This window comes from Heloderma suspectum, chromosome 7 (assembly GCF_057233095.1).
Source record: "Heloderma suspectum isolate Gila_16-S chromosome 7, 16-S_ref, whole genome shotgun sequence".
Lineage (NCBI taxonomy): Eukaryota > Metazoa > Chordata > Lepidosauria > Squamata > Helodermatidae > Heloderma > Heloderma suspectum.
Window position 1 is genome coordinate 72,268,272 of NC_139464.1, and position 26,609 is coordinate 72,294,880.

The 26,609-nt window shown below is 41.6% G+C and overlaps 2 protein-coding genes and 1 long non-coding RNA gene across 10 annotated transcripts in view; 1 reads left to right on the plus strand and 2 right to left on the minus strand.

Annotated features, from left to right (window-relative positions):
* Window positions 1-5,847, minus strand: part of MON2 (MON2 regulator of endosome-to-Golgi trafficking) — a 99,329-nt gene extending 93,482 nt beyond the window's left edge. For all 3 annotated transcript variants that reach the window (XR_014784411.1, XM_084810604.1, XM_084810603.1), the window contains exon 1: window positions 5,493-5,847. Coding sequence is in view for 2 of the 3 variants with exons in the window: in XM_084810604.1 (XP_084666730.1) it covers window positions 5,493-5,603 (111 nt within the window). In the remaining variant the exon portion in view is untranslated. The remainder of the gene's footprint in view (window positions 1-5,492) is intronic.
* LOC146339953 (uncharacterized) lies at window positions 5,844-26,400 on the plus strand. The gene is made up of 4 exons (XR_014784415.1): window positions 5,844-5,914; window positions 14,407-14,531; window positions 15,263-15,379; window positions 26,249-26,400. It is a non-coding gene; the product is annotated as an uncharacterized LOC146339953 (long non-coding RNA).
* The window catches only part of USP15 (ubiquitin specific peptidase 15), an 87,967-nt gene continuing 80,763 nt past the window's right edge, over window positions 19,406-26,609 (minus strand). For 4 of the 6 annotated variants that reach the window (XM_084810606.1, XM_084810607.1, XM_084810608.1 and 1 more), the window contains 6 exons: window positions 25,210-25,280; window positions 24,423-24,538; window positions 23,195-23,344; window positions 21,950-22,053; window positions 21,770-21,858; window positions 19,406-19,852 (listed from right to left, as the gene is read on the minus strand). In XM_084810606.1, the coding sequence (XP_084666732.1) occupies window positions 19,667-19,852; window positions 21,770-21,858; window positions 21,950-22,053; window positions 23,195-23,344; window positions 24,423-24,538; window positions 25,210-25,280 (716 nt within the window). In that variant the 3' untranslated portion in view covers window positions 19,406-19,666. Of the gene's footprint in view, window positions 19,853-21,769; window positions 21,859-21,949; window positions 22,054-23,194; window positions 23,345-23,864; window positions 23,947-24,422; window positions 24,555-25,209; window positions 25,281-26,609 lie in introns of those variants that run through there. The other 2 variants (XM_084810610.1, XM_084810612.1) reach the window with 2 other exon arrangements.

Below are 26,609 nucleotides of genomic sequence, written 5' to 3' on the forward strand. Positions count from 1 at the left end.
ATTATCAATACATCCAACTGTGTTCTATTCTATAAAGCACTCTGGCCCCAAATACCCTGTAAGATTTATCTGCAGATCTATTCTAAAATGGAGGGAGCAATCTTATGGCCATTAGTCAGCGGCTAGATGGCCATAGGATATGCGGTTTTCCGGGAACCGACCTTCCCCCCTTCCACGCTGCCTTGCAAGCAGCGCAGAATGGCCCCGTGCTCTGTGCTCGGATGAAGAGTGTGGAGCGGCCAAAACGGGGTGTTCCGGGGGGCATTCCAGGGTGGGGAAGGCAGAAATGCCAGTACAACACATCCTGTGTGTTGCCCTGCAGCCTCCCCCCCACTCAACCTTCCTGTAGCTACACAGGCTGCATTGGATAGGTGGTCGCCTCTGAGTTTGGAGGCGGCCGCCTATCCCCATAGGATTGCACCCTTAGGCTGCAATCCTATACCACTTACCTGGAGAGAGCCCCACTGAACTCAATGAGGCTTACTTTTTAGTAGACATGTATACAACTGTGCTGTTAATTGTATTTAGGAAGTGATCCTAGAGTTTATCATGAGCTTCTTATTGCAAAATTTCAGCTTAAATTGAAGAACGTAGGGAAAACCACTAAACCATTCAGGTATGACCTAAATCATATCCCTTATGAATATACAGTGGAGGTGATGACTAGATTTAAGGGATTAGACCTGATAGACAGAGTGCCTGAGGAACTATGGACGGAGGTCCGTAACATTGTTCAGGAGGCAGCAACGAAATCCATCCCAAAGAAAAAGAAATGCAAGAACGCCAAGTGGCTGTCTGATGAGGCTTTACAGGTAGCTGAGGAAAGAAGGGAAGTGAAAAGCAAGGGAGAAAGGGGAAGATATACCCAACTGAATGCAGAGTTCCAGAAAATAGCAAGGAGAGACAAGAAGGCCTTCTTAAATGAACAATGCAAAGAAATCGAGGAAAACAATAGAATGGGAAACACTACAGATCTCTTCAAGAAAATCAGAGAAATCAAGGGAACGTTTTGTGCAAAGACAGGCATGATAAAGGACAAAAAAGGCAGGGACCTAATAGAAGCAGATGAGATTAAGAAGAGGTGGAAAGAATACACAGAAGAACTATCCAGGAAAGATCTGAATGTCCCTGATAGCCATGATAGTGCGGTCACTGAACTTGAGCCGGACATCCTAGAGAGCAAAGTCAAGTGGGCCTTAGGAAGCATCACTAACAACAAAGCTAGCGGAGATGACAGTATTCCAGCTGAACTATTTAAAATCCTACAAGATGATGCTGTTAAAGTGCTGCACTCAATATGCCAACAAATTTGGAACACTCAACAGTGGCCACAAGACTGAAAAAGGTCAGTTTACATTCCATTCCCAAAGAAGGGCAATGCCAAAGAGTGTTCAAACTACCGTACAAACTACCGTACAATTGCGCTCATCTCACATGCCAGCAAGGATATGCTCAGAATCCTACAAGCTAGGCTTTAGCAGTATGTGAACTGACAACTACCAGAAGTACAAGCTGAGTTTCGAAGAGGCAGAGGAACTAGAGATCAAATCTCCAACATTCGCTGGATCATGGAGAAAGCAAGAGAATTCCAGAAAAACGTCTGTTTCTGCTTCATTGACTAAACTAAAGCCTTTGATTGTGTGGATCACAACAAACTGTGGCAAATTCTTAAAGAGAAAGGAGTACCAGACCACCTTACCTGTCTGCTGCGGAACCTGTATGAGGGTCAAGAAGCAACAGTAAGAACCAGACATGGAACAACCGATTGGTTCAAAATTGGGAAAGCAGTATGACAAGGCTGTATATTGTCGCCCTGCTTATTTAACTTCTATTCAGAGTACACCATGAGAAATGCCGGGTTGGATGAATCACAGGTCAGAATTAAGATTGCCGGGAGAATTATCAACCTCAGATATGCAGATGATACTACCCTAATGGCAGAAAGCGAAGAGGATCTAAAGAGCCTCTTGTTGACGCTGAAAGGGGAGAGTGCAAAAGCTGGTTTGAAACTCAACATTAAAAAAAACAAAGATCATGGCATGTGGCCTCATCACTTCCTGGCATATAGAAGGGGAAGAAATAGAAGCAGTGACAGATTTTATTTTCTTGGGCTCCAAGATCACCGCAGATGGTGACTGTAGCCATGAAATTAAAAGACGCTTGCTCCTTGGGAGGAAAGCTATGGCAAACCCAGACAGCATAGTAAGAAGCAGAGACATCACCTTGCCGACAAAGGTTCGTATAATCAAAGCTATGGTTTTCCCAGTAGTAACGTATGGCTGTGAGAGCTGGACTATAAGGAAGGCTGAGCGTTGAAGAATTGATGCTTTCGAACTGTGGTGCTGGAGAAGACTCTAACGTGTCCCCTGGACTGCAAGGAGGTCAAATTAGTCAATCCTAAAGGAAATCAACCCTAACTGCTCATTGGAAGGACAGACACTGAAGCTGAAGCTCCAATATTTTGGCCACCTAATGCGAAGAGAAAACTCCCTGGAAAAGACCGTGATGCTGGGAAAGATTGAAGGCAAAAGGAGAAGGGGACGGCAGAGGATGAGTTGGCTAGATAGCATCACCGGTGCAATGAATATGAACTTGAGCACACTCCGGGAGAGAGCGGACAGGAAGGCCTGGCATGCTATCTTCCATGGGGTCACAAAGAGTCGGGCACGACTTGACTGAACAACAAATACTGGCTTAAGTGAACATGTAACTGATCTCCAAAGATGTAACTAGCATAACACCTGGATCATGCAAACTACATTTAGGATGTGGCTAGGATGAGCCACACAGAAGAAAATAAACCTGTAAAGCTACTTTATGTTGGAATAAGCAACAGCCATTAGTTCAAACCCACGGGGCCAACAACAGACAATGGTTATTTGAGGGTTGTTTAACTCTCCAACAACTCATGGTGCCTGGGTTTGGATGACACAACAGGCCACGCCTGGGTAGTGATTATTCAAATCATGCCCAACAGATGCCTGCTACGCACCTATGGCTTGTTTAAGCCGCAGTGCAAACTAGGTCATTTTAGGGAGGGGAAATAACTGGTTGAAAAACCACTAAGGGCGCAATCCTATGCATGTTTAGACAGGAAAAAGTCCTACAACTCCCAGCATGCCCAGTTAGCATGGCTGGCTGGGGCATGCTGGGAATTGTAGGACTTTTTTTTCTGTCTAAACAGATTGCACCCTAAATGGTTAATTCATGTAGGAAGTTGGGGGTGCTGGTTTTGGTTTCATTTTTGTCTATTTACTTCACTTATTTTGTTTGTAGCAATAAGATGCCTGTGTGCTCATTGGAAGGACAGATAATGAAGCTGAAGCTCCAATATTTTGGCCACCTAATGCGAAGAGAAAACTCCCTGGAAAAGACCCTGATGCTGGGAAAGACTGAAGGCAAAAGGAGAAGGGGACGGCAGAGGATGAGATGGCTAGATAGCATCACGGATGCAATGAATATGAACTTGAGCACGCTCAGGGAGAGAGCGCAGGACAGGAAGGCCTGGCGTGCTATGGTCCATGGGGTCACGAAGAGTCGGACACGACTGAACGACTGAACAATAATATCAAGTAAAAGTCCTGTTTAAAGGTTGCAGTTGTCCTGTGTCCCAAGTGTGGTCAGACAAAACTTACCTTGCAACATGTTATGATATACTTACCTTGCCAATTGAAACCAACAGATACTTAAGTGTTATACTATTATCAGTTATACTCTCATCTTCAGAATTATATTTTTTACTATGCACAAAAGGAACTTCACTTAGTTTAACATATTACATTAAGAATGTAACAGCGACACAAGTGTATAGCTCATATAAGTAAGTGTGATCAACGTACGTTACCCATATAAATAAAACAGTCCTTCACTAATCAATACTGAGTGGGATGGCAGTTGCCTTAAATCTATTGATTTCTATAGTGTTGAATCACAAGTCTAGTGTCACATAGTATTCTGAGATAGTGAATGACAATGCCCAACTCCATACATGCCTCTACATAGATTTACAGAGAGAAGACACTAAATTATCTGCAGGAAAAACATTCATCTAACCGACTATTTCTATGTACTTTATAATATACATTCACATAAACATGTCCTTTTTAGATCCTACTGAAGTATTGGGTTGTATTCCTTTATAACTTATGGTTTGAAAATAAAAAGAAAATGATTTTTTTTAATGGAAGAGTGGTAGTCTCTAAACAAATTCAACTGATAAAATAACATTTTCCAGATAACAATGTAAGAAAGATGACCTATTTGTTATATAGTGTTCCTCAGGCATTGTTTGCATTAGAAACAAAAATATTTCCATATCTTAGCTGGAATAGCTGGCAAAAGGTTTTAAGAAATATCTGCATGCAAAAGTAATATTTCTAAACCTTTACTAATAGCAGCCAGTTGTTACAGACTTCTTAGAGCACTTTACTGAAAAGCATAAAACAAAACTCTCAAGGTATTACACTCTGCAATACCACAAGGATTGTTATTCATATGAGAATATCACTTGATATTACTGAACTGTTGAGTGATCACTAGTCATTGCCTAGTCAGGTATGGGAGACATACATGTCAGGTATGGGAGACAGTAAGCCTACTGCATAATTGATATATACAAACTCACCAGCACACAGAAATTATAGACACATCTCACTTACAAAATTCAACTCAGAATTTTGAAGTCCTACTGAAGTGTGAAGATATACATATGTAACAGGTGGATAGATATGTACATATTCATCCATCCTCTTGATCAAACATTCCCAGAGTGGGACAGATAGTATCATGCTACGTATTGGAAACCTGTTTACCTATTGGTGAGAAAATAGGAACAGTTTGAAGATATATTTATGTAATGCAATATTTTGATTATGACAAGACCTGCTACTATTAGTCATGCTTTGAGAACCATTCACTTCAAGCCACTTGTCCTCACACAGGGATTTCGCCTTTCCCAAGTTATCTAGCATGATAACAAACAGTAACCAAAATACACAGACTTTTGTGTATACACAGAATCCGTCTTCAACAGCATCAGTTCCCCCCCGCCCCGCCCCCCAAAAAGACATCACTGCAGGGCAGGCACAGCATAGTACCAGAAAAAGTTCGTCCACTAGAGACTGAAGTCTTCAAGAGTGAGGTGTAACCGAGAACTGTTGGCGAAGCAAGGGCAAAAAATGCTGCAGTCTCACAACTGTGGCCAAAAGGTCCAGAGACATCGCAGTGTATATATACACACAAAACCGTCTGAGTGTTCTACCTTGGATTGAGTTTCAGTTTGCAAGGGGGGGGCAGCAGCATGGCCCCACGCAGCGACCTAGAGATACCCGCCCCCCCCCCCGAACTTAGTACACAAGCCGAAAAGGAAAGAAAAAGCCGATACGGGTTCATGAACCAACGAGCGCTTGGCGAGCTCCTGCCACAGACACACCCCCACCCCTGCTCAGGAGGCTCACCGTCCGACACCCCCCCCCCCGTCAGTCCCCCCTCACCTCCTTGACGGGAGGGAATTTTTTGCGGCACTCCAGGCTCAGGGCCCGCAGGTCGCCCTGCATATTTTCCAGCAGTTTCTTCACGGCCTCAGGACTGCTAGTCCCGGCCATGGCTCCACCGTGTTGTGAAGACAGCGACAGCAGCGGAGGCAGCGACGGGAGGCCGACAAGTGACAGGCCGGCCGAGCCAGCGTCGCCGTCTTCTGAGGTGGCGCCCCCGGGGAAACCACGGTCCGCTCAGGCAGGCAGGTCCCTCCAAGGCCGGCCCTGCCGCGTCCACGTCCGCTCCCGCTCCCACAATGCCGGGCGCCGCCACCTCCGCCACACGTCAGCCCCGCTTCCGCACGCAGAGGCCCGGGGAAGGGGCGGAGCGGGGAGGGACCGGCTGTGGCGGCGGCTGTGGCCGGGAGAGCTCGGAAGAGGTACCCAGCAGTCCCAAAGCTGCCTGTAAAGGCTTCGTGGCTCGCACGTGCCGCGTCGTTTGGCTCCAGGGCAGACTTAGGGCTTAATTTCAGACGGGGCTCGGTCCGGAAACAAATGAAATATTCGGAGTCTCAGAGCATGTGCAGAGTGTGCCTCCCTCAGCGCCGGTAGACTACCGTGTTCACACGCGCGCTGCCCATGTGAGATGGTGGAGGGATTCCCCCTCACCTCTGTGGCGCGCTCCAGCACCGCGCTTCCTCGAAATTAACGTACATTGTCGCTTTAGTTTTTAGGGTCGCAAACTATAGGTATTTCTGTCAGATTTGCCTATTTCAAAGATAAAGTAAAGCGTGGGGCTACTCATATCGTTTACTTGTAGTGAAATCCTAAATATGCCTCAGGAGTAAATTCCATTAAATTCAATAGGGCTTATTCCCAGGTAAATGGGTTTAGGATTCTAGTCTTACAGTACAGAAGCAACGACATCAGCCACGGGTTGCAAATGCTCCTTGCCAAACTGTCAAAACAGTGGCAGGGTTCACCACATGTTTTTCTTTTTTAAATAGGTGGCTAATTTTTGCCTATTCTGTTTCAAGCCTGGTTTTGTGTTCCCCCTCCAATGCTTTTTATTACCGTAATTAATTTCTCCTTTTTTAAGAGTATGGGTAACAAAATTCCTCCATCATACATTCTAATCCAAACAAATTATTGTAGTTCTTTTCTGCTAAGGTTTAGGACCTAAGCATTAAGTGAACCTATTGGTTGTGGCATCCACTCTTGCTTACAGAATGCCAGATACTCTGCGAGACCCTGGCATTTGCTTTTTAAAAGGGAAGTGGGCATGTGGTGGTTCCAGATGGTTAGTGGGGTTAGTGAGACTCTTTGGCCTTCATACTCATAGTGGAGCAGATTATGAATTAAGCAACTTGGTCAATGCTTTAAAGTGCCAGATCTGTATTGGCAGCAAGCTTTGGGGAGTAATTTGCTTCCCCAAGAGTTTCCTGTTTTGCCTCAGGATAGCCTGTGGTCAGTCCTAAAGCTCCCTTTAATTATGCACAGTTGCACCTCAATTACTGTCCAGTCTGAGAAATGAGTGCCTCTTTCCAGGTGTGCACTTCAGTGTTTTTTTTAAAGTGTGCCCTAAAATAGGGTGGGCAGATCGGGATCTACTAGAAGATCTCTAGGTGATTTGCAGTAGATCTGCAATGGTTTTCGATTCCCAATTGTTTAACAATAGCAACAAATAGTCTTCTGCCCATGAAATTTGGGTGCTGAAATAAAGCATGTTCAGGGGGGAGGGAGAGAAACCAGGAATATATTATTGTAAGAGGATTGTGAGCTCAGTTTTGGTACTGAAAACACATTCCTGGACTGAGCCTGTGCTCAAAGGTCAGATGTCCTGAACATTAATTCTAAAGTGAATGTCTCCTCCCCAGAACCACTATTTTGCATTTGGCATCGGTTAGTGGACTTGAAGGTTCTAGTAAAAAACACACACAAAATAGATCTCATATGTCTGAAATCTGCCCACCCCTGCTGTAAAACGTAAATGTCAGAAGCACATCTTTGAAAATGTGCATCAGAGAGGTACACTCATCAGAGATCTGGGGTTAGCTGCATTTCCCTGGCAAGTGTACACTAGGTGTCAAGGCAATGTATGCCATTGTGTAAAGTGTTTTATTTATTTATTTACAATATTTGTATACCACTCTACATCCAGAGATCTCAAAGCGGTGAACAATAGATGGGATAAAAGAATAAAAACACCATGTTAAAATAATATTTTAATAATAATATAATATAATAATATTGTGTGTTGTTTGGTTTTAGTTTTTGTGAACCGCCCAGAGAGCTTCGGCTATTGGGCGGTATAGAAATAAATAAATAAAAAATAAATAAAAATAAAATAAAATAATATTTTTTAAAATGACAAACCAAATTTGATAAACTGTGGCTGGTTAAGGCCTCCCAAAATACCTATGTCTTCAGGAGGTGCCAGAAGCAACACAACATTGGCATCTGCCTGACCTCCAAAGGTAGGGAATTCCATAGGAAGGGGGCCACCACATTAAAGGCCCACTTCCTGTTGGACTCCAGTTGGGCCATAGGTCCATATGGAACCACCAGGAACATGCCCTCTGATGACTTCAGTGACCTCAGGTTGGTAAGGTAGAAGGCGTTCTCTCAGGTATTCTGGTCCCAAGTTGTTTAGTACTAGAACACTAGTACTAAAACCTTAAACCTGGCCCTGTAGCAAATAGGTAGCCAGTACAATTCCCTCAGCAAAGGAGTTGCACACTGAAAAGGGGCAGTAAGATGCAAAAAGTAATCTTCAAAGTAAGATGCAAAAAGATCACAGCAGGACCTCAACAGGGACCCATTTACTGGGGAGGATGTTAACAGCCCCTGCTGCCCGCACTGCCACACAAGAGGCATGATTATGTGCTCTAGAGCATGCTCGGTTATCTTCCCTTCAAGTCTTACGTCACTTGCTCTCTAGGCAACATCCAGCCTGTTTCGCTGTCCGCAGCTCCCCAGTATACCAAGGAGCGGAGCGGAATGGAGCGGGCTCTACAGTGCTGGAGAGGGCACTCAGGTGCAATCAAGTCGATGGCCCTTTGCATCTCACTGTTCCAGTGAGGCTAAGGCCTCGACTGGATCACCAGCTCCTTCCACTGGAAAATCCCCAAGAGCATTCAGAAATCCACTGGATTCCATCAGTCTCCTGGGGCGGACCATCTGAATGGGCCCCCCACCCCTGCAGGAGGAAAGTAGCACTGTGAGTTCAAATCTCACCAGGAAATGGTGTGACCATAACAGTGGAGTTATTTGGACACCACCACCACCCCGCACTCTTCAGTCTACCATCTCACAACTTGGAGCAAAAACCAAATCAAGGGTATGCCCTGCTTCATGTGTTGAGCCAATGGCAAACCGAGATAGCCCCATAGTTGTCATGGAGGCCATGAAGACCTAAGCTGGAACTCCAGAGACAGCCTCAGCATGGAAGTTGAAGTTACCCAGAACCACTGTCCTGGATTCCTCCAACACCACACCTGAGACTGCCTCTGCCAGCTGAGTCAGGGAGGATGCTGGGCAGCAGGGTGGGCAGCACACCAGCAGCATCCCCAATCTGTCTCTATGGCCCAACAGCAGGTGCAATTCCTCAAGGCCTGCTCCAAGGTGGAGTGGTTTCCTGGTGGTGGAGATAGAGGTTCTATGAACCACGGTGACTCCCCCACCCCCCGTGAGCCCTCCAACTTATGTTGGTGCTGCACTGAGTGCCTGGGTGGACAGAGCTGAGTCAGGTCAACTCCAGCGAGCTCACCCACTCAAGTCTCAGTAATACACGCCAAATCAGGCTTGTCCGCAATTAAATCATGAATGGGTGTGGTCTTATTGCAGACCGACCTGGCATTAAATATCAGCACCACAAGACAGGAGGGCTCAGTAGATGAGCTACTAGGTACATGAGAGTTACAGGAGGGGCGTAGAAGGGGAACAGTGTATAAACATCTGTGGTGCATTCTACTTTGATGTCCCAACCCCCTCCTCCTGACATATTTCCTTCTGCCCCAAGTCATTGGAACAGTGGTACCCCCTCCATGGGTCCCTGTGTCAGAGTTTCCCAAGCACATCTTTTCCCTTTATCCCTTTTTTTCTCTGTATGAACAGCAATAGAAACGCTGTCAGGAGTTTTCCTCATGCTCCAGCAGACTCCTATGTGTGTGAACTAGGACAATGGACACAGGACTCTGTCAGAACTTTTGCTGTTCACACTAGAGCCTTGAATTTTGGCTTATGCTGGCATAAGTCAATGTGTGGCTGAAGTCTTTGTTCAACTCAGAATATGGCCCCTGTTAAACATTACTGGCCTAGCAACATTGGTATGTGTTGTAGATGACTACAGTAAAAAGACTGAGATATCTATCATGTCAATGAAAACATGCTTTAAGACAGGCACATGATTAAGTTCAATCATGTGCATAAATGCAAAGTGTCTGCCTTTGGCATGGCTACTCACATGCTTAAAATAAGTGGCCTCTAAAATATTTTAATTATAATATCCTGCCACATGGCCTTTAATTATACCTTGCAATCATTTCCTTAATATATCCTGACATAAGAACACACACAACTACTTAAGAGAATAAGGAAATACAGATGCTGGTGCAAGCCTACTATGTAGTTTGAATAATGGTTCCTGATTTTTCTCAGAGTTTAAAAATGCTGCTTACTTTTGATAGTACAAACTTATATACATTAGATGGACTGTGAATGAAACTTTACGTGAGTTTGTTAACTCTTTGCTGGCAGAGAACACCAGAAGTTAAATAAGAATGTGTGATGTTAACACCATTGCATATATATTTTGTTATTGTGTATTTTAGTTGTTTTAATTATTGTAGGAACATAGGAAGCTGCCTTATATGAAGTCAGTCCATTGAGCTCAGTATTGTGGCTTGCCAACATTTTTAGACTGGGGACTTTCCCAGTCCTACTTGGAGATGCTGGGATTTAAACTGCCCTGAGGTCATTTGGTAAAGTATAGTTTTAAAATCTTCTAAATACCTATATATTGACTACATAAAAAACTATATTGCTTATAAGATATGGTCCAAGAGATCAAGACTACCATCAAAACCAAGTCCCAAACACCAGGAGGCAGCAATATTCACATTTGCTCACCCACTGATCAACCAGTATCATTCAGATTATGGCATGTTGTATATGGAAAATAGGGGGTGGGGAAGAGTGCATAGCTCAGAGGATGGCAACAAGGAAGAGGGTCTTCTCAGTGGCAGCTCCCTGATTGTGGAATGCTCTTCCCACTGAGGTCCGCCTGGCACCAACATAGTCATCTTTTCAGTACCAGGTCAAGACTTTCCTCTACTCCAAGGCATTTGACAGCATATGATGGGTTTTTTTTTAATCTGAATTGTTTTATCAGGTCCCAGTATCTTATTGTAACTGTTTCTAAGCTGTTTTAAAATTTTGTATGTTAAAGATTTTATATTAAGTGTTTGTTATGTTGTATTTTGGGGGTTTACTTTTTGTGAGCCACCCAGAGAGCTTTGGCTATTGGGCGGTATAGAAATGAAATGAAAGAAATGCAAGAGTAAATTGCTTAGATAATTCAAAGAAGTGAAAAAAGGCGCATGGTACTGGGAAAAGCAAAACAAAAACAATCCCCCTAACCAATTTATAGAGTGCAACCATATTTCCCTTTTATTCTGTTTTTCCTACACTAGTTTTTAAAAGCTCTAATATCATCTGCATGTAAGAGCTTTATCTGTTCATGTAAGCATCTTAGGGTTTATCTTTGCACAATTCCAGAGTGAATTCATGTTTGTGTGACGCAGGTGACTAAAGCTTGATACAAAATTCCAGATGCCTTACTTATACTTCATACATATGGCTATATTATTATTGTATAGTAATACTTTTATATAATACTTTATGCCTCAAAACATTTAATATTATAAATAGTTTCAATTTGCTTTCTTTATAACTATGAACTAGTGGCTGTGTTTATCTTATGGTCAACCTCAAATCCATTTCTCCCATTTCTAGTTTACAAAATACCAGTCGTCGTCGTCGTCGTTCGTCGTTCAGTCGTGTCCAACTCTTCGTGACCCCATGGACCATAGCACGCCAGGCCTTCCTGTCCTGCGCTCTCTCCCGGAGCGTGCTCAAGTTCATATTCATTGCATCCGTGATGCTATCTAGCCATCTCATCCTCTGCCGTCCCCTTCTCCTTTTGCCTTCAGTCTTTCCCAGCATCAGGGTCTTTTCCAGGGAGTTTTCTCTTCGCATTAGGTGGCCAAAATAATTAGCCTCTAAATGTAAGGCTTTGCACTACTGAAAATTGCTCAAAAATGTTTCACCCTCTTCCATCACATACAGAATATAACACTATTTTATTTCACATTGGATTAATTCAGTGTAAAACAATATATTAATAATGTATTCAGTAAGCATCCTTGGGAAAATCAACTTTTCATAGAATTTGGCAAGTCAAAGGATTCCACCTCTCTCCTGCCCTTATTTCTGTATCGCATAGCAAATCAACTTCCCACTTTGTTAATCATTCAGGCTGGTGGAGACACAAAATGTGGGATGTACAATTGTGCACGCCAAAATAATGTTTGGGTTACCCCCAGATAATACCACCTATTCTACTGGTATACTACAAGGTACCGAAACAGCCCATTTCATTTCGGTAAAGGTTTAATTTTATGCAAAGTACTTACAAGCATGGCACTCCCAAGAATCTCTTTGGATCATTACAATGCATTTCAGTTCCTGTATAGACTATAACAGGAATAAAAAATATGGTACATAAAATGGTTGACAGAACTCCTGTCTTATGGAATGATCATGGTAGCAGGCGCATTACAAACAAGGAACTGAGATGTGAAGAACTTTGCATCTTTCATTCTCCAGTTTAGGCAGACCAAAATTATATGAAGTGTGCTTGTATGAATAGGAAGTGCTACATCAGGATCTCAAACCTTTAATTCTATGTAGTCTAGGTATAGATAGCAAAATATGATAGCTAGCTTCCCTGCTCCTTTATTATCTCCCAAAGGAAACCTATAGCCGTTAGATCTATCCTATCTCATTCTCCACTTCAAGAATGTAAAGTGTCAACAGCATACTGTTTTGGCCATGTCACTTATAAGATATTGCCATCAGGATCTCTTTTCCAAAACATTGGTGCATTTGGACAATCATTTCTCACGTTAATAAGCCAAGATATGAACAAACCTTCCCAGTGTGCACAGCTGCTATCCTCACTTCTCAGTGCACATGAATGCATTGCAGAAGTTTTCCAGTTAACCATAGAGTTTCTCATTTTGTTCAAATCAAGCAACTGGTTTCTGGCTTTGGGACAATCTAGGATCTTAAACCACCATTTGAAGTTGGTTTAAGGTCCTGGCTTCTTTTGAAGCTGGTAACCAGTTTCCCAGTTTGGACAAAATGGAAAACTATATGGTTAATTGAAAACTTCCACATTGCATTCATGCACATTGCAAAAGGAGGAGGGAAGGGATTGTCTGTGGTCAAAAAGGCTTGTTCATGTACTGGTTCATTAAGCCAAGTTATGTTTGTCAAAAACAGACCACTTTGTCCCTCCCGTATAAATATCTCACTTTCAAGAAAATCTACTCAAGATTTTTTCTGTGGACATGAATTTCTCCTCCAGTTAAACTTAGTAGATGGCACTACATTTGGGCTCACAGCTCACAAGTTTCTATGGGTTGCATCCAGTGTTAGTCCTACTTAGAGTAGATATGCTGAAATGAATGGGACTATACAACCCCAAATCAGAATTTCTGAGCTGAAACACCATTTGCATCCTAGTTCAGGCACAGCAAAATAGGATAACTGGCTTTCAGAAAATTTTACTTGTCTGGTCCTCCACTGGGTAAAAAACAAAAAAGCAGCTCCTTCAGTTCAGGAACAGAATCATGGAAGTGTTGTCAGAAATTGCTACAAGTACACCCAAATCTAATTTTAATATCCATGCACTTGATAATGGCTGGTGTCGACAGAGGTTGGCCAGGTTTTTGTTGTTATGTTTGCTTTTGAAAGCTAGCTATCATTTTGGTATACAAAGTGAAAAAGGAAATAGTATCCTAGAGAAGAGTTTGTAACGTGTGCCAGTTTCAGAGTTTGTCAGAAATTACCAGGTGAACATTCCTTACCTCAGAATACAGTCTGTCTTTCCAGTGCCAGGGTAAAAGGTTGAATGAGTTGTCTCTTGGTTGACAATTTCAGGGTTCCAGAGTCTTAGGTAAGGAGAACAGGAAATGGAGCTTGTAACCTAGCCAACCTGGGATTGCACCTTCCATTTTTGGAGGGAGCACAGTGGTGCAAGGTAGCCTTATAGTACAGGAACTGTATTTACATTCCATTATTAGTTGGATAGAATTTCTTATTATGGAATAACTATATTGCGCCTGTCTTTTGGAAAGAATGCCTTGATTTTGTTCTTTTAAATGGATTTAGCTAGTTAGTATTGTACTGCTGATTGGTCTTGAATATGATATAAAATGCCTGAACATTAAACTCAGTGTTGAAATATGCAGCTAAAAACAAACAGAAAATATGGCCCTTTTAGAACGGGCGGACAACCGGTGGCCTTCCAGATGTTTTGGCCTATAACTTCCATCAGGCCTGGTCAGCATAACCAGTGATGAGGGATGATGGGAGTTGTGTCCCTCCAGGTGTTTTAGTCTACGTGTTGCCCACTTGTTTTTGAAAGTTAAAGGTAAAGGTAAAGGTGTCTCCAACCAGTCGTGTCCGACTCTAGGGTGCGGTGCTCATCCCCGTTTCTAAGCTGAAGAGCCAGCGCTGTCTGAAGACGCTTCCGTGGTCATGTGGCCAGCATGACTGAAGACCGAGGTGCACAGAACACTGTTACCTTTACTGCCGAGGCGGTACCTATTTATCTACTTGCAATTTCTTGCTTTCGAACTGCTAGGTTGGCAGAAGCTGGGACTGAAGACGGGAGCTCACTCTGTCACGCAGCACTCGGGTCTCGAACTGCTGACCTGCCGACCTTCCAGTCTGCAGTATTGATGAAGTAATGTTATGGTGATTCTGAAGGTAAAATAAGCCAGTATGGTTGTGGCTTCATCTTATTATACTACACTATTATACAGTATCACCCAACTCACACCGATTAGTATAATAAGACAGATGTTTGTGAAAAAGAACTTTTTGATAGCAGTGTGCTTACTGTCTTGGGTGCTAGGTATACCTGAAAATGTCAAACTACTAATATATCTTGTCCAAGAGATATAATATGTGGTGTATATACACAATATTAAACAAACCTCTCATTGAATTTAGCTGCATGGATACCTCACCCCTGATGATTCAATTAAAATAGATTTTATAAACACTAATTTCAACCTACAGCACAAGAACTACTGTAAAAACATTTTAGAACTGTAGATCTGTATTTTATATTTAATTGAAACACAAACTCCAATTTAAAGCAAGCAATCATGACTGCTGGATTTGCTTCCATGTCCCCTCGTGTGCAGATCCTACTTTGAAGTAAGGATGTACGGACTGTGAAAAATCCACTGTGTTTCACAGATTGTCAGGTGCCTTTTGTATAGGCTGATCATATGTACCGTTTTAAATGGGACAGTACCGTTTTTTTCATATTTCCCGACCGTTCTGTTGTAGTAGTATAAATGCCAATTTTGTCCCAGTGTTAATTTTTTGTAAACAAACGGAATGCGTTTATTATAAGGCTCTATGCTAATCAACACGTGCAGTAAAACTACTAGTGTGACGGAAGAGGAAGTTCCATTTCCTTTATCCAGCCAGGGCCAGGCTTCTTGAGCTAGCGACGATCAGACGCTGCCCCCTGGCTTGTCTGCAGTGGCGGGGAATTCGAGAGGCAGTTGCTAAGCCCCCTTCAGCGTGTGGGAGCCAGGAGGGTGAGTCTTACTGTTATTTCTACCATCATTCCGCCCATAGAGATTCTTTCTCTAATAAAACTTGTTATCGTCTTACTTTTTCATGAATACGAATATTACATAACCCCATCCTGTTTTTGTCATCTCAATATCCTGTTTTTGTCTCAAGGAAATATGGTCAGCCTACTTTTGTACCGTCATCTGCTCAGAGATGTGATTTATTTCCCCATCGTGCAGAAAAATACGTAAATAATGTAAGAAGTTGTGTAAGAATTTAGTTTACCTCAGTGTGTAACATTTAGCATATTGTCCCCATTCCATTCAACTTTTCCTCAGCAGAAACTTGCATATTTTCCTATGAATAAATATGCGTAAATTTCAGAAAAGGAAAAAAAATCCTGAAGTCCATGGACTCCGCACGTCTTGAGGGGGTTGCTCCACAGTGGATTCTGCAGGTCAGATTCTTAGAAATCTGACCTCGTTTTAGTCAATCTCAAATTTCTCCAGCAACCCTAGATGAAAATTTGCTGGATGAACTACCCCTAATAAAACAGCAAGCCTCTCTGTAGGAGTACAAATCAATCTATCTCAATTAATATTATGTGAGAGCTACAATATTTATAGTAAAAAATAAACCAGTTATGCTGGACAAGACCATTGGCTTGAAGGGAACTATACCAGTGTAAGACATCTGTGACCTATCTCCTTTTTATTTACTTTTGTGAAAATTTAGACTGGATCCAAACAGTTCTACCACAGCAGCTTTGTAAAATACCCCCACAAAAATTATTAGCCTGCAAAAATGTTCACTAGCCTGCTGGGATTCGGCAGAGGAGGAATACTGCATTTCTGTTGTGAGTGCAGTGGAGGGATGGTGTGTTCTGTCCCTCCTCTGCCAGACCTCTCACCTTGTATGGAATTAGTTGTCACCCATGGCTACCAGGCTAGTACTTAAATACAAGGCTGTACAATCACAGAACATAGGATAGGGTTGGTGAATGTTTAAATCTCCATATTAAAAAAACTCATATATTTGAAGAGCTAGCTAGTCAGGAATGTGTTTTAGCTTGGCCTATACCTTGATGTGATGCCTTTGCATCAGAGAGAGTAGTGATGTGGGGTTTCCAGAATTTTTTTTTTACAGTGTCCTAAATTGATTGAAATCTGATTTAGCATGTGTGTATTAACTTTGTGTTTGGTTTTGGTCTATCCTTCCCTGTTTACAGACTGTGTGCGCAAGGGTGCATGGACACATGCATACACACTCACCTTATATGCACTTCCAAGGGACCTGACAAAAGTTAATTACAAATTTGAAACTGCCCAATTTGAGTGGTAGTATATTATGTTAGGGACATAGGAAGTTGCCTTATACAGAGTCAGATCAATGGTCCATCTAACCTGGTATTGTCAACACTGGCTGGCAGCAGCTCTCCAAGTTTCAGGCAGGAGTTTTTCCTGCCTTACCTGGAGATGCTGGGGATCAAACCTGGAACCTTCTGCTCGCAAAGCCTGTGCTCTAACATACTGAGCTATGGCCCCTCCCATTGCTAATTCATTTTATGGAACAATACATTTTTAGAAATGAAAAAAAAATCCACTATGGTATTTCTCAAGAAAATTTTCCATGACAGATATTTTCCACCCCATGTTGTTGAAGGGGAGCTTCTGACATGGGGACCATTCAGATACCCACAGTGCAATCGTATACATGTCTATTCAGAAGTCATTGAGTTCAAAGGAACCTACTCCCAGGTGCGTATAGGAGTTCAGCCTCAATCCCCGTTTTGCATGCTGAAGTAGTTCGGGAAAGACTATACCACATCTTTTTCAAGAATGTCAACTCACTGACCTGGTTTGCACATTTGTTTTTTTAAAGCCCTGCGTTGTTGTGAACGAAGTGAAAGCAAGCTGGCTTCTGCCACCTGATCACTCCCTTTGGGCTAAACAACCCAGGGATTATTATTTATTATTAGTTACAATTATATCCCTTTTCCTCCAAGGATCCCAAGGCAACATACATGATCCTCCTCTCACTTTTATCCTCACAACAACCCTGTTAGGTAGGTTAGGCCGAGTCAGTGAGTGGTCCAAAGTCACCCAGTGGGCATCATGGCTGAGTGTGGACTTAGACCTGTGTCTCCTGAGTCCAACACTCTAATCATTTCACCATATTGGCTCTCCATCCCTGGGTTAAGCATGATATGCGAACCAGGAATTCTGGGTTGTTGGGGGAGAGACAACTAAATCAGGAATGAGTTACGGGTTCCAACTCTGGATTGTGTCTCCCTCAACAACCCAGAATATACAGTTCACATGACATGGTGCTGCCCCCACTTGCAACAAGAGCGCTCATGCAACGAGCCAGCACACATGCTTGCTCCCATTTCGTTCACACAACACATAGTTTTTAAAAAGCTGGGTAGTTGCAGCATCTGAACTGGGCCTTTGTACACCTATCACCCTCTTTCAGTCCTTCAAGTTGACAGACACTTGGTTGTTTCAGCTATTTTTATCTGGTTCCTTGAGATAGGATATCTCCTATTATATGATTCATGTCATTTTCACAGCTCATGATAATGTAAGGTAACAACAAGTGGCAATTTATTACCAAACACTTCTAGTAAGAAACAGAAAAAAGGCCTTGAATAGCTTTATTGAAATTTTTATAAATAAAACATGCGCATTTCAAATGTAAACCCAAGTGAACTCAAGTGCAGACAATTTTTAACCTCTGTCATGCAGGAGGCTAGCTTACATTTAAAAAAACATAAAGCAGCTTTAAAATACCAGGATGAAACACCAGCTTTTAATATCAAAGTATAAAGCAAAGCCATGTCCACAAACCTAATTTTATCCTGGTCAAATGCAATTTTAAACTTTTAAATGCTAACATAAATAAATAATTTACCAAAATGTGCACTCACAGAGTGAACTTTATTTACAATACACAATTTATAACCTATTGTATTTGATTAGTTCAAGTGAAGATCATACTTTTTGCTTTAACAATGGTGGGACTTCAGGTAGTAGATATGTGAAGTGTGCCTCCACACTTAGGGAATTCCTATCAAAGGCAGTATTGTATATGAATCAACAATACATTCCTCCAACTATATCCAAGGGAAAGCAGCAAATAAAACATGTTTCAAAACTGTCACACTTATTTTTGGCATCCCAGACTCCTTGAACACAGTTAATTAAAATCCAATTCAAGGTATGTATGCTTTATCTACTTACTGTACAGGTTCTGACTCTTGAACATGCAAATGCCAATTCTTCTATAATAAGTTACCTTTTGAGATAAGATGTAAGGCTATGGTGAATTCCACCAAGAACGCACATGAAAAATTAACAGACCTACCCTTAAACCAGTTGCCCATTAACAATTTGAAGGCAAGTTATATGGAAAAGTCATCTAAGCTTGATGCACAGTCGTTACTATGAATACGGTATACTATTAAAAATCGGACCCTATTACATTGTATGTAGTTTGTAAATTGTCAAACTACCAAAAATGGGGGGAGGGACTTACAGCACAATTAAAATTTTTGGACTGACACCAGATTAAAGTTACGCACATCTTATAAGCAAGGTAACAGGAATTATGTTTACAAAGTAGATCCAACAAGCAATGAGGGATACTTACATTTAATTGAAAAATTCAATTCCTTAATGCAGCATGAAATCCAGAACCTGTTCCACAGCAGCAGTAAGATGAACATAATATTCTGGAAGATTACTTATACCACAAAAGGTTAAAACACCTTTTTCAAGTTATTTTCTTCTATCATGATTTTCTTTTCAATCAATGTTAATTTCAGGGAGAAACTTGAAAATTTGGTGTTCCAAGAATACTGCTGCACTTACGAGTCACATATACTAGGCAAATCAGTGTTTGCTATAGGTATATGGACGTACCCATCCAAAAAAACAGGCAATGCAGTAATATTCTTGTGGTGTTAAGACAAAAACCAAATCCACGAATAGTTGGTATTAACTTGCATCCCAAACAAAGAAACCATAATTCATCCAAACTGCAGCAGAAACTGTAAAGAGGTTTATTTGTGATTTCCTATATATAGCTTGTGAATACAAGACTGTAAAGGTATTAGAGACAAATTCTGTTAATGTTTTCATTGTGTTTCACTTCAAGTACTGCACAAGTTAAAATTTAATAAGGATTTACATTCTGTCATCTGAAATTTCCTATCTCAGATTTTATTTTTAATTTGGTGGGTAATTTCAATGTTTCAATAGATATCTCCCACAAGGAAGGTTTTCTCTGTATGGCTTCTAGATCCTCCATTAGTTAGTGTGCATACAATTTTCATTCTCTATATCATTGTCATTCTCATTACTGTCTTCATCACTCTCTAATGGGATGCCTGTGGCAGCAGAAGCACCTGGTTTTGTTTCACGGTCAAGAGGGAAAAAGCCAGTTCCAGTTATTGTGTCCTGTCTCTGGTAGAAGAGCACATAGGCTGCTTTGGACTGCAAAATAAGAAAAAAAAATTTAATACTAGTTATAAAAGTCATACCTTCTACTATCTCCATTCTCACTAACGTAAAGTCTCATTCTTGCTACAGGAAGTGTTGAAACATTAAAGGACAAGCCACAGTTTATTCCAACTTTTACATGACCTCTACATGTTTGTCTTCTATGTTCCATAGATTTCATATAAAGATTGTCCTTTCGCTGCAAACACAGTCAGCCTGACCTTTAGTGTAAGGTGAAGTAGTCACCTGGGAAGGGGAGGGTGGGGTTTAGAGTTGAAATTGGCTATAATTCCCTGTATGCCTGATGCTGCTGTAATAGCTTGCTGAAGCAATACTGATGCTGGAATTAACTCCCTGGGCATCAATCTTGGTTAGATGTAGAGCAGGCGTGGGCAGCTTGTGGTCCTCCAGATGTTTTGGCATACAACTTCCATCAGCCCTCACCATTGGCTATGCTGGCTAGGGCTGATGGGAGTTGTGGCAGACGTTTTGGCTTACAAGTTGCCCACCCTAATGTAGAGGCAAGTCATAGAGGACCTGCAACAGAAGTGCCTGCCAGGCTGCAAATCATGAAATCTGCTCAGGTTGAGATCCCATGAAGTGCTGATATTCCTCCTTACCCCAATAACAGTAGAGTTGCTTTCAGATTTATAACTTTTATTTTCTTCAAAACATATAATTGAAGATTTAGAAACTCTAGACCTGCATCAACATATGGTGAAATAAACTGTGTTCTTCTCGGAATGGCATGTCAGCAGAGCAGATTGCCTCTTGCAGCCCCTGCCCACCCCTGCCGCTCCATAACAAAAAACTGCTCTTGAAGGTTAGGAGGGAAGAGGACAGGAAAGTTCTGTTATGTGAACAAGGACACAGCTTTAATTCTCCCATTTAAACAGGCATAACAGGAACCTGATTTGCATTTTTGAGCAAGGCTTCAGTACATCTTTCTCTCTTTACCTTATTTTTTAATACTTAAGGCTGTTTACCTTGTAACAACCTTAAGTATTTTTAACCTATGCATTTGTCAGTCACATGCTGTGTTTCCATCTCAGAAACCACATGTTTTTATGAGCTGGTATTGGAACTGAACCTGATTACACACCTTTATATTAAGCATAATATTTCTCTGGCTCTCACAAAAAGTAGTTTGTTGGTTTCTGTTCAAAACCAACAGTGCCTGGGGCATATTTTATGCTAAGGTTACCTATTTCATTCCTACAGAACAGTACAGGCAAGGTTCTAAGCAGATGAGCAATTATCCAGTAGTACTCTGGGACCTCCCAGGAATGAAAGAACCATTCAACCCTCAATCACAAATGTATCACCAAGAAGTCATGATCAACGATATCTAAATTCCAACCACTAGGCAAAGATTGTCATTCAAGGCCACAAGCCCTATGACATCATAAAAGACAAGTGTCCAGAAAGCTAATATTTTGGTCCTCGCTGAAATTTTCAGGTCATTTAAAGTGGGGGTAGGGAGAAGGTAGATCCAGATATTTTGAACTTTAACTCCCAGAAACCCCTGCCAGCACGTCCAATCATCAGGAATGCTGGGAGATAAGGTACAAAACATCTAGCAATCTACTTTCTGCCCAGCCCTGATTTAAAAGCTTCAATATGTGTTCTTAGCTGCAGTACTCAAATTCATGTTGTATTTATTAACTAAAATTATTAATCCTTTCTGCAACTGTTTTCTACTGAAAAATGTGAGATTCATTTGATATGCTTTTTAGATCTCCCTGTTTGCCCCACAAGCCAAACTAGTAAGCTCTGCGTAACATTTTGGAACATTGTCTGTTTGTATTGTTCTGTAAATGATGCTCTTAACAAAATACCTATGCAGATTTGACCGGTTTTGCTCTTGGGCAAGAGTGTTATCTTATTTTTAGAAAACCAAAAGATACTTGCCACTATTTGCTCCTCAGATGCAGTGGACACACTACTATCATCAAAGTAGTACCACTTCCCATCATCTTTATTTTTTGCAAAAGCAGTATCTAGGATAAGAAAAGAATATTGTACTGAAAGTTCTGAGAACAGGCCATAATAATTAGGTATCATCATATATATATAAAGTAAGTTACTTACAATGCCCTCCTCCCATTCCTCCATAGTGGTTTGACACCGCAATCAAATTATAGCGGCAAGGCCCAGCATTTGGATTAATAAGAAACTCTGACATATCCAAGTCACTATTTTAAAGAAAACATAAAATTAATTGTGGATTTATATTCAAGAATTGGGGTGGATCTTTACATTTTACTTCAACACAAGTCAGTGAGAGAAAGACAGTTACTTCAGATCTTCATACAAAGTAATAAACGATTCACACCGAAAAACGTGAGAGTTTAGAGGCTTTTTAAACTGGTATTCAGTCAAGACTCTTACACATTCACTAACATATATTGTGTGCCCTGTCTCAAAGAAGAAGGAGTAGGAGGAGACAGCTGCTGCAGTGGTTAGGGAGTCAGATTAGGGTGGGAAAGAACCACATTCAAATCCTCACTAAGCCATGAAGCTCATGGATGACCTTGGGCCAGTCACACTCAGTGAAACTTATACTGTGAACATAAAACTGGGGTAGGAGAGAACCATGTACATTGCCTTGAGCTCTTTGGAGGAATGACCAGATGAAATGTACTACATAAATAAAGTAATCTTCAAATGATCAGGTCTGGTTTACACAGCTTTCCAGGAGCATTTTTGCTCCACTTAAGGTTTTTAATAAGTCCTCTCTCCCATCAAGCTTTGCTGCAACCATAATTGAAAATAAGTGAGATAAAACTGCACATAAATGTATTAGGACCAGAGTTAGCCCTGAATATTGCTACCTGTGGAATTACTGTGGAAGTGACCACCTAATATGATAACCCACTGCCAGGAAAACAAAGTTCACTTTTAATTTGGAAGCAGTAGAGGAACAGGCAGATACAAAGGCTGTGCAACACCACTCAAAAAACTTGAGCTGCATTCACATTGATCATAGACAACAAAGGTGCAACTCATAGTGTTCTAAAAAGTCAGTTGGAAACCTGTATGATACAGCTGTATCTCATAGCCTCATACGCTATCTTCTGCCTTTATTTCAGAAATCTTCTGTCAGATGCACAGGTGTATTCCCATAAAGATTATCCAATCAAGATATAAACTAATGTGCTTTATTAACTTCATAAGTCAATTAAGCTCATGTAACTAATGGGTTTCGTTATATTAGTAACTAAATAACAACATTAAATACAAATATTAATTATTATTCCTAAAAGTATACTTATCACTACATTAAACGTAAACATGAGAACTAACATTCAATTAATTCTTCTTTGGTTTGCTTACTTTATAGGGAAGTCAACCAAAGTATCCAACTTATCTCTCATATATCTGCTGTAAGAGAAACGTTTTAGATGCACTACCAGTACTGGTGGCAGTGACCACAAATCTAGTTTTTTGGTAGCTTGCTGATGTTCTTTACAGTTTGGGCAATACCTGGAAGAAAAGACATTTCATGTCAATGCCTTGTGTTATAGTAAGTTGATGCATATGATGAATAAATGCTTATCTTAGCAAATAAAATATGAAGACATCCTTTTGATATTATTTCCAAATTATTTAAATGCCTCATACAAACTAATAGCCTAAACTGGAGAGGTACAGCACTTCTGTTTCTTGTGAAACTTAAGGAAACCGAATGCCCTGCAACCCCTAATACAAGAACAGTGAAACAAATAAGCAATCATGGCTCTTAAAAAATATGTTCTCTCTTGTCTGCATACACCCTCTAGATTTTAAGCATATTTATGAAAGATATGGTTGTTCTCAAAGACTAAAAGAAGCACATGTGTTAACTTGCATTTATGATGAAAGCCTTTACAGATTTGAGGTACATACACGCCCCACAGATATTCTCTAGAATTTTACCCAGAGAAAGAAGAGGAGCAGACCTGGGCTCACATGTTTCTTCCCTCACTCCTCTCACTGTGGGAAGAACTGAGAAAGATTGAGAACTGAGAGATTCTTCCCTCGGGGCTTGGGCCCATGTGTACCCCTTTCCTTTCTTCCATGTAAATGAGTGGCTGTCATTTATTCCTCTATGGAAACATAAAAAGAGCACTTGGGGACCTTGAAGTTTGGTACAAATGGCTCCTTCCCCAACATATGTTGACAGGGGTTCCATGGGATAAGCATATGCTGAGATGTACTGTGCAACCTCCCCCTACAAGTCCCTGCAATACAATCCCCTTTCCTCCACCCCACCCATTAGTTAAGATTCTAGATAATAGAATTCCTCATTTTCATATGCATGAGTTTCCAGACAGACTTTTCTAAGTCAGCTAAAAACCACCACGTGCTCTAAAGTGAGGAAATATACTGGTGTATATAAGGGTAGACTGCAATGATCACAAATGGTAGGTTTAGCTCTTGCTTCGAATTCTACATTAAATACTAATTTGGAAAATAAGGGTAAACCGTGCCATGTCTCCAAACATAATCTCTGCAGACCATGAGTAAGTACCACCTGCCATAGTTTGAGAAACCACTTCAGAACATCAATCTTTGTTCTTACCATGGATCTTCAGCACCTAGCTTTTCCTTTGTTGTGAACAACTCAATACAATCTTTTAATTTCACAAAGGGTTTTTTTGGAGGTCTATATTCCACACTTTCGTGTTTTTCAAAATCCTAAAGAGAAGTATTTCTTGAGTTAAGAGAACAAATAAAACAAAACTCATTTTAGTGATATTGTATTACTGTAAACAAGGACTATATGCCCCCAAATTTGGAAAGCTATCCTAAATGGAGATCAGACCTTTGCTACGATTGAACTACGTATAATTATTTAGAAAGGATTCATTTACCCACTAGGGCTGGTCTTCTTTTGCTGTGTTTCAGGGTTCACTTTATTTGGAGGGGGCATTTGGGGCAAACCCAAATGAAATGGGGTAAAAGGGGAGGGCAGCGCAAAGCAATTCACACCATTGTACGAGGACTTACCGTGATGGCATGGCTGGAGGGGAGTGGGGGGTCTCCTTCCCTTTTACCATACCTTTCACTGTTAAGAGCTGCTGGTGGTATGGAAGCAGGAGCACAGCGGCGGTTGCCGCTAACCACCCTTCTTGAGCAGAGCCAGCGGCTTTTAAACAGTGAAGGAAAAAAAGAAGGGAAGGAGCCTCGTTGCCGCTGCCATGATAAAACCCCTTCCTACACCTTTTAGGGGGTCAAAAGGGAGCCCCTGAAATGGATGTCCCCAATGTGCCCCCTGTGAACTGAGTGGCAAATCAGGGACTGTGATTTTGGTCCACCTCTGAATACAGTGTCCAAGTAATACAGCACTTTTACTAAAAAGCACGTACCTCAGCAGCATTTTCATCGAAGAATCTCTTTTTAAATTCAGGATCCCAGTCCAAAGCCAAGAAAGATCTTTCTAAAAAGGATAGTACAAGCCTCCTTTAAAAATATTGCATTTATTTTAATTCAAAAAGGATATTTAACTATATTTATATTTTACACTACTAACTAAAACATTAAACAGCTGCCACGAGTTCTTAGAGGAAGAATCAAACAATTATTGACTTTCTGTTTTTCATCACAACCTTTTAATATTAAGGCATTTGAATCACATAGCATCATGGAAGCCCACTATATATAGTGCAGTCGTTTAGAACTGTACATTCAACTATGGAGAACTGTGTAAAACGGGTGGGAAGCCTCCGGTCCTTGGAGCAGATATAGCCCTTGGGGGTCCTCTTCTGGCCCTCGAGCTTCTCCCCCAGCCCCTATTCCTCCCCTCACCAGATCAGTGAATATTTTATCTCTGATGAGCAGCTGACGGGAAAAAGGGATTTTCCCTGTTCTCCAGTCCACTCCCATGTGTTGCATTTAGGCTTTTAGAAAGCCTCTACTGGTGCTAATGGAGGATTTTAAAAGGCCGATTGCAACATGGAAGGGCATTTGGGGGCAGGGTTGCTGCTGGGGAAGGAAGACCAAACCACTGCAATCAGGCTTTTAAAAAGCTGACATTGATGCCAACAGAACCTTATCGTAACACAGAGGAGGGCTTTTTGAGGAGGAGGGAGTATGTGTATATTCAGTTCAGCCCGCTTCACTTTCGGCCCTGACCACTACTGGAATGCTGTCCCCAAGAGCTTCTCCAAAATTCAGCCCTCAGGCTGAAATTGGGTCATCACCCCTGGCCTAAAAGGTCCAAAACCTGGTAACCATTTGCCAATTCAGCAGGATTGTTGTTTACACACCCACCCATCTACAACAGATGTGCTGCTTGGGCTAGTGTATCAGCTGCGACACTACCTGGACAGGGATAGCCTTGCCTTGCCTCGCTGAAGGTCTGCAAAAGCCCCTTTTTAAATGGATGCATTTTTCCTTCGCTCACAGAGACTCAGGAGTTGCAATGCACCACAAACTTCAGCTACAGGAGTCAACGAGTCACACAGACCCAGAGGGAGGTATCTTTGAATTTCAGTCCCATTTTTAGTCAGCTCTTGTACAACCTGTAGCCTCCTATCCTGCACCCCCTTTTCTATGAGGTGTGTGTGTGTGTGTGTGTGTGTGTGTGTGTGTGTATGTGTGTGTATACACTTATATCTATTTTTGGAACCAGTGTAGTTAGCGCCCCATCCTCAGGTGCATCCTTTTGCCAAACTAGAGGGAAAGCTTGAAGCTGCCCCACCCCATTTGCTCTCTCATGTTTCTTCTTTATTCCCACCTCACTAGGCCAAGCCTTCCAAAAGATTTG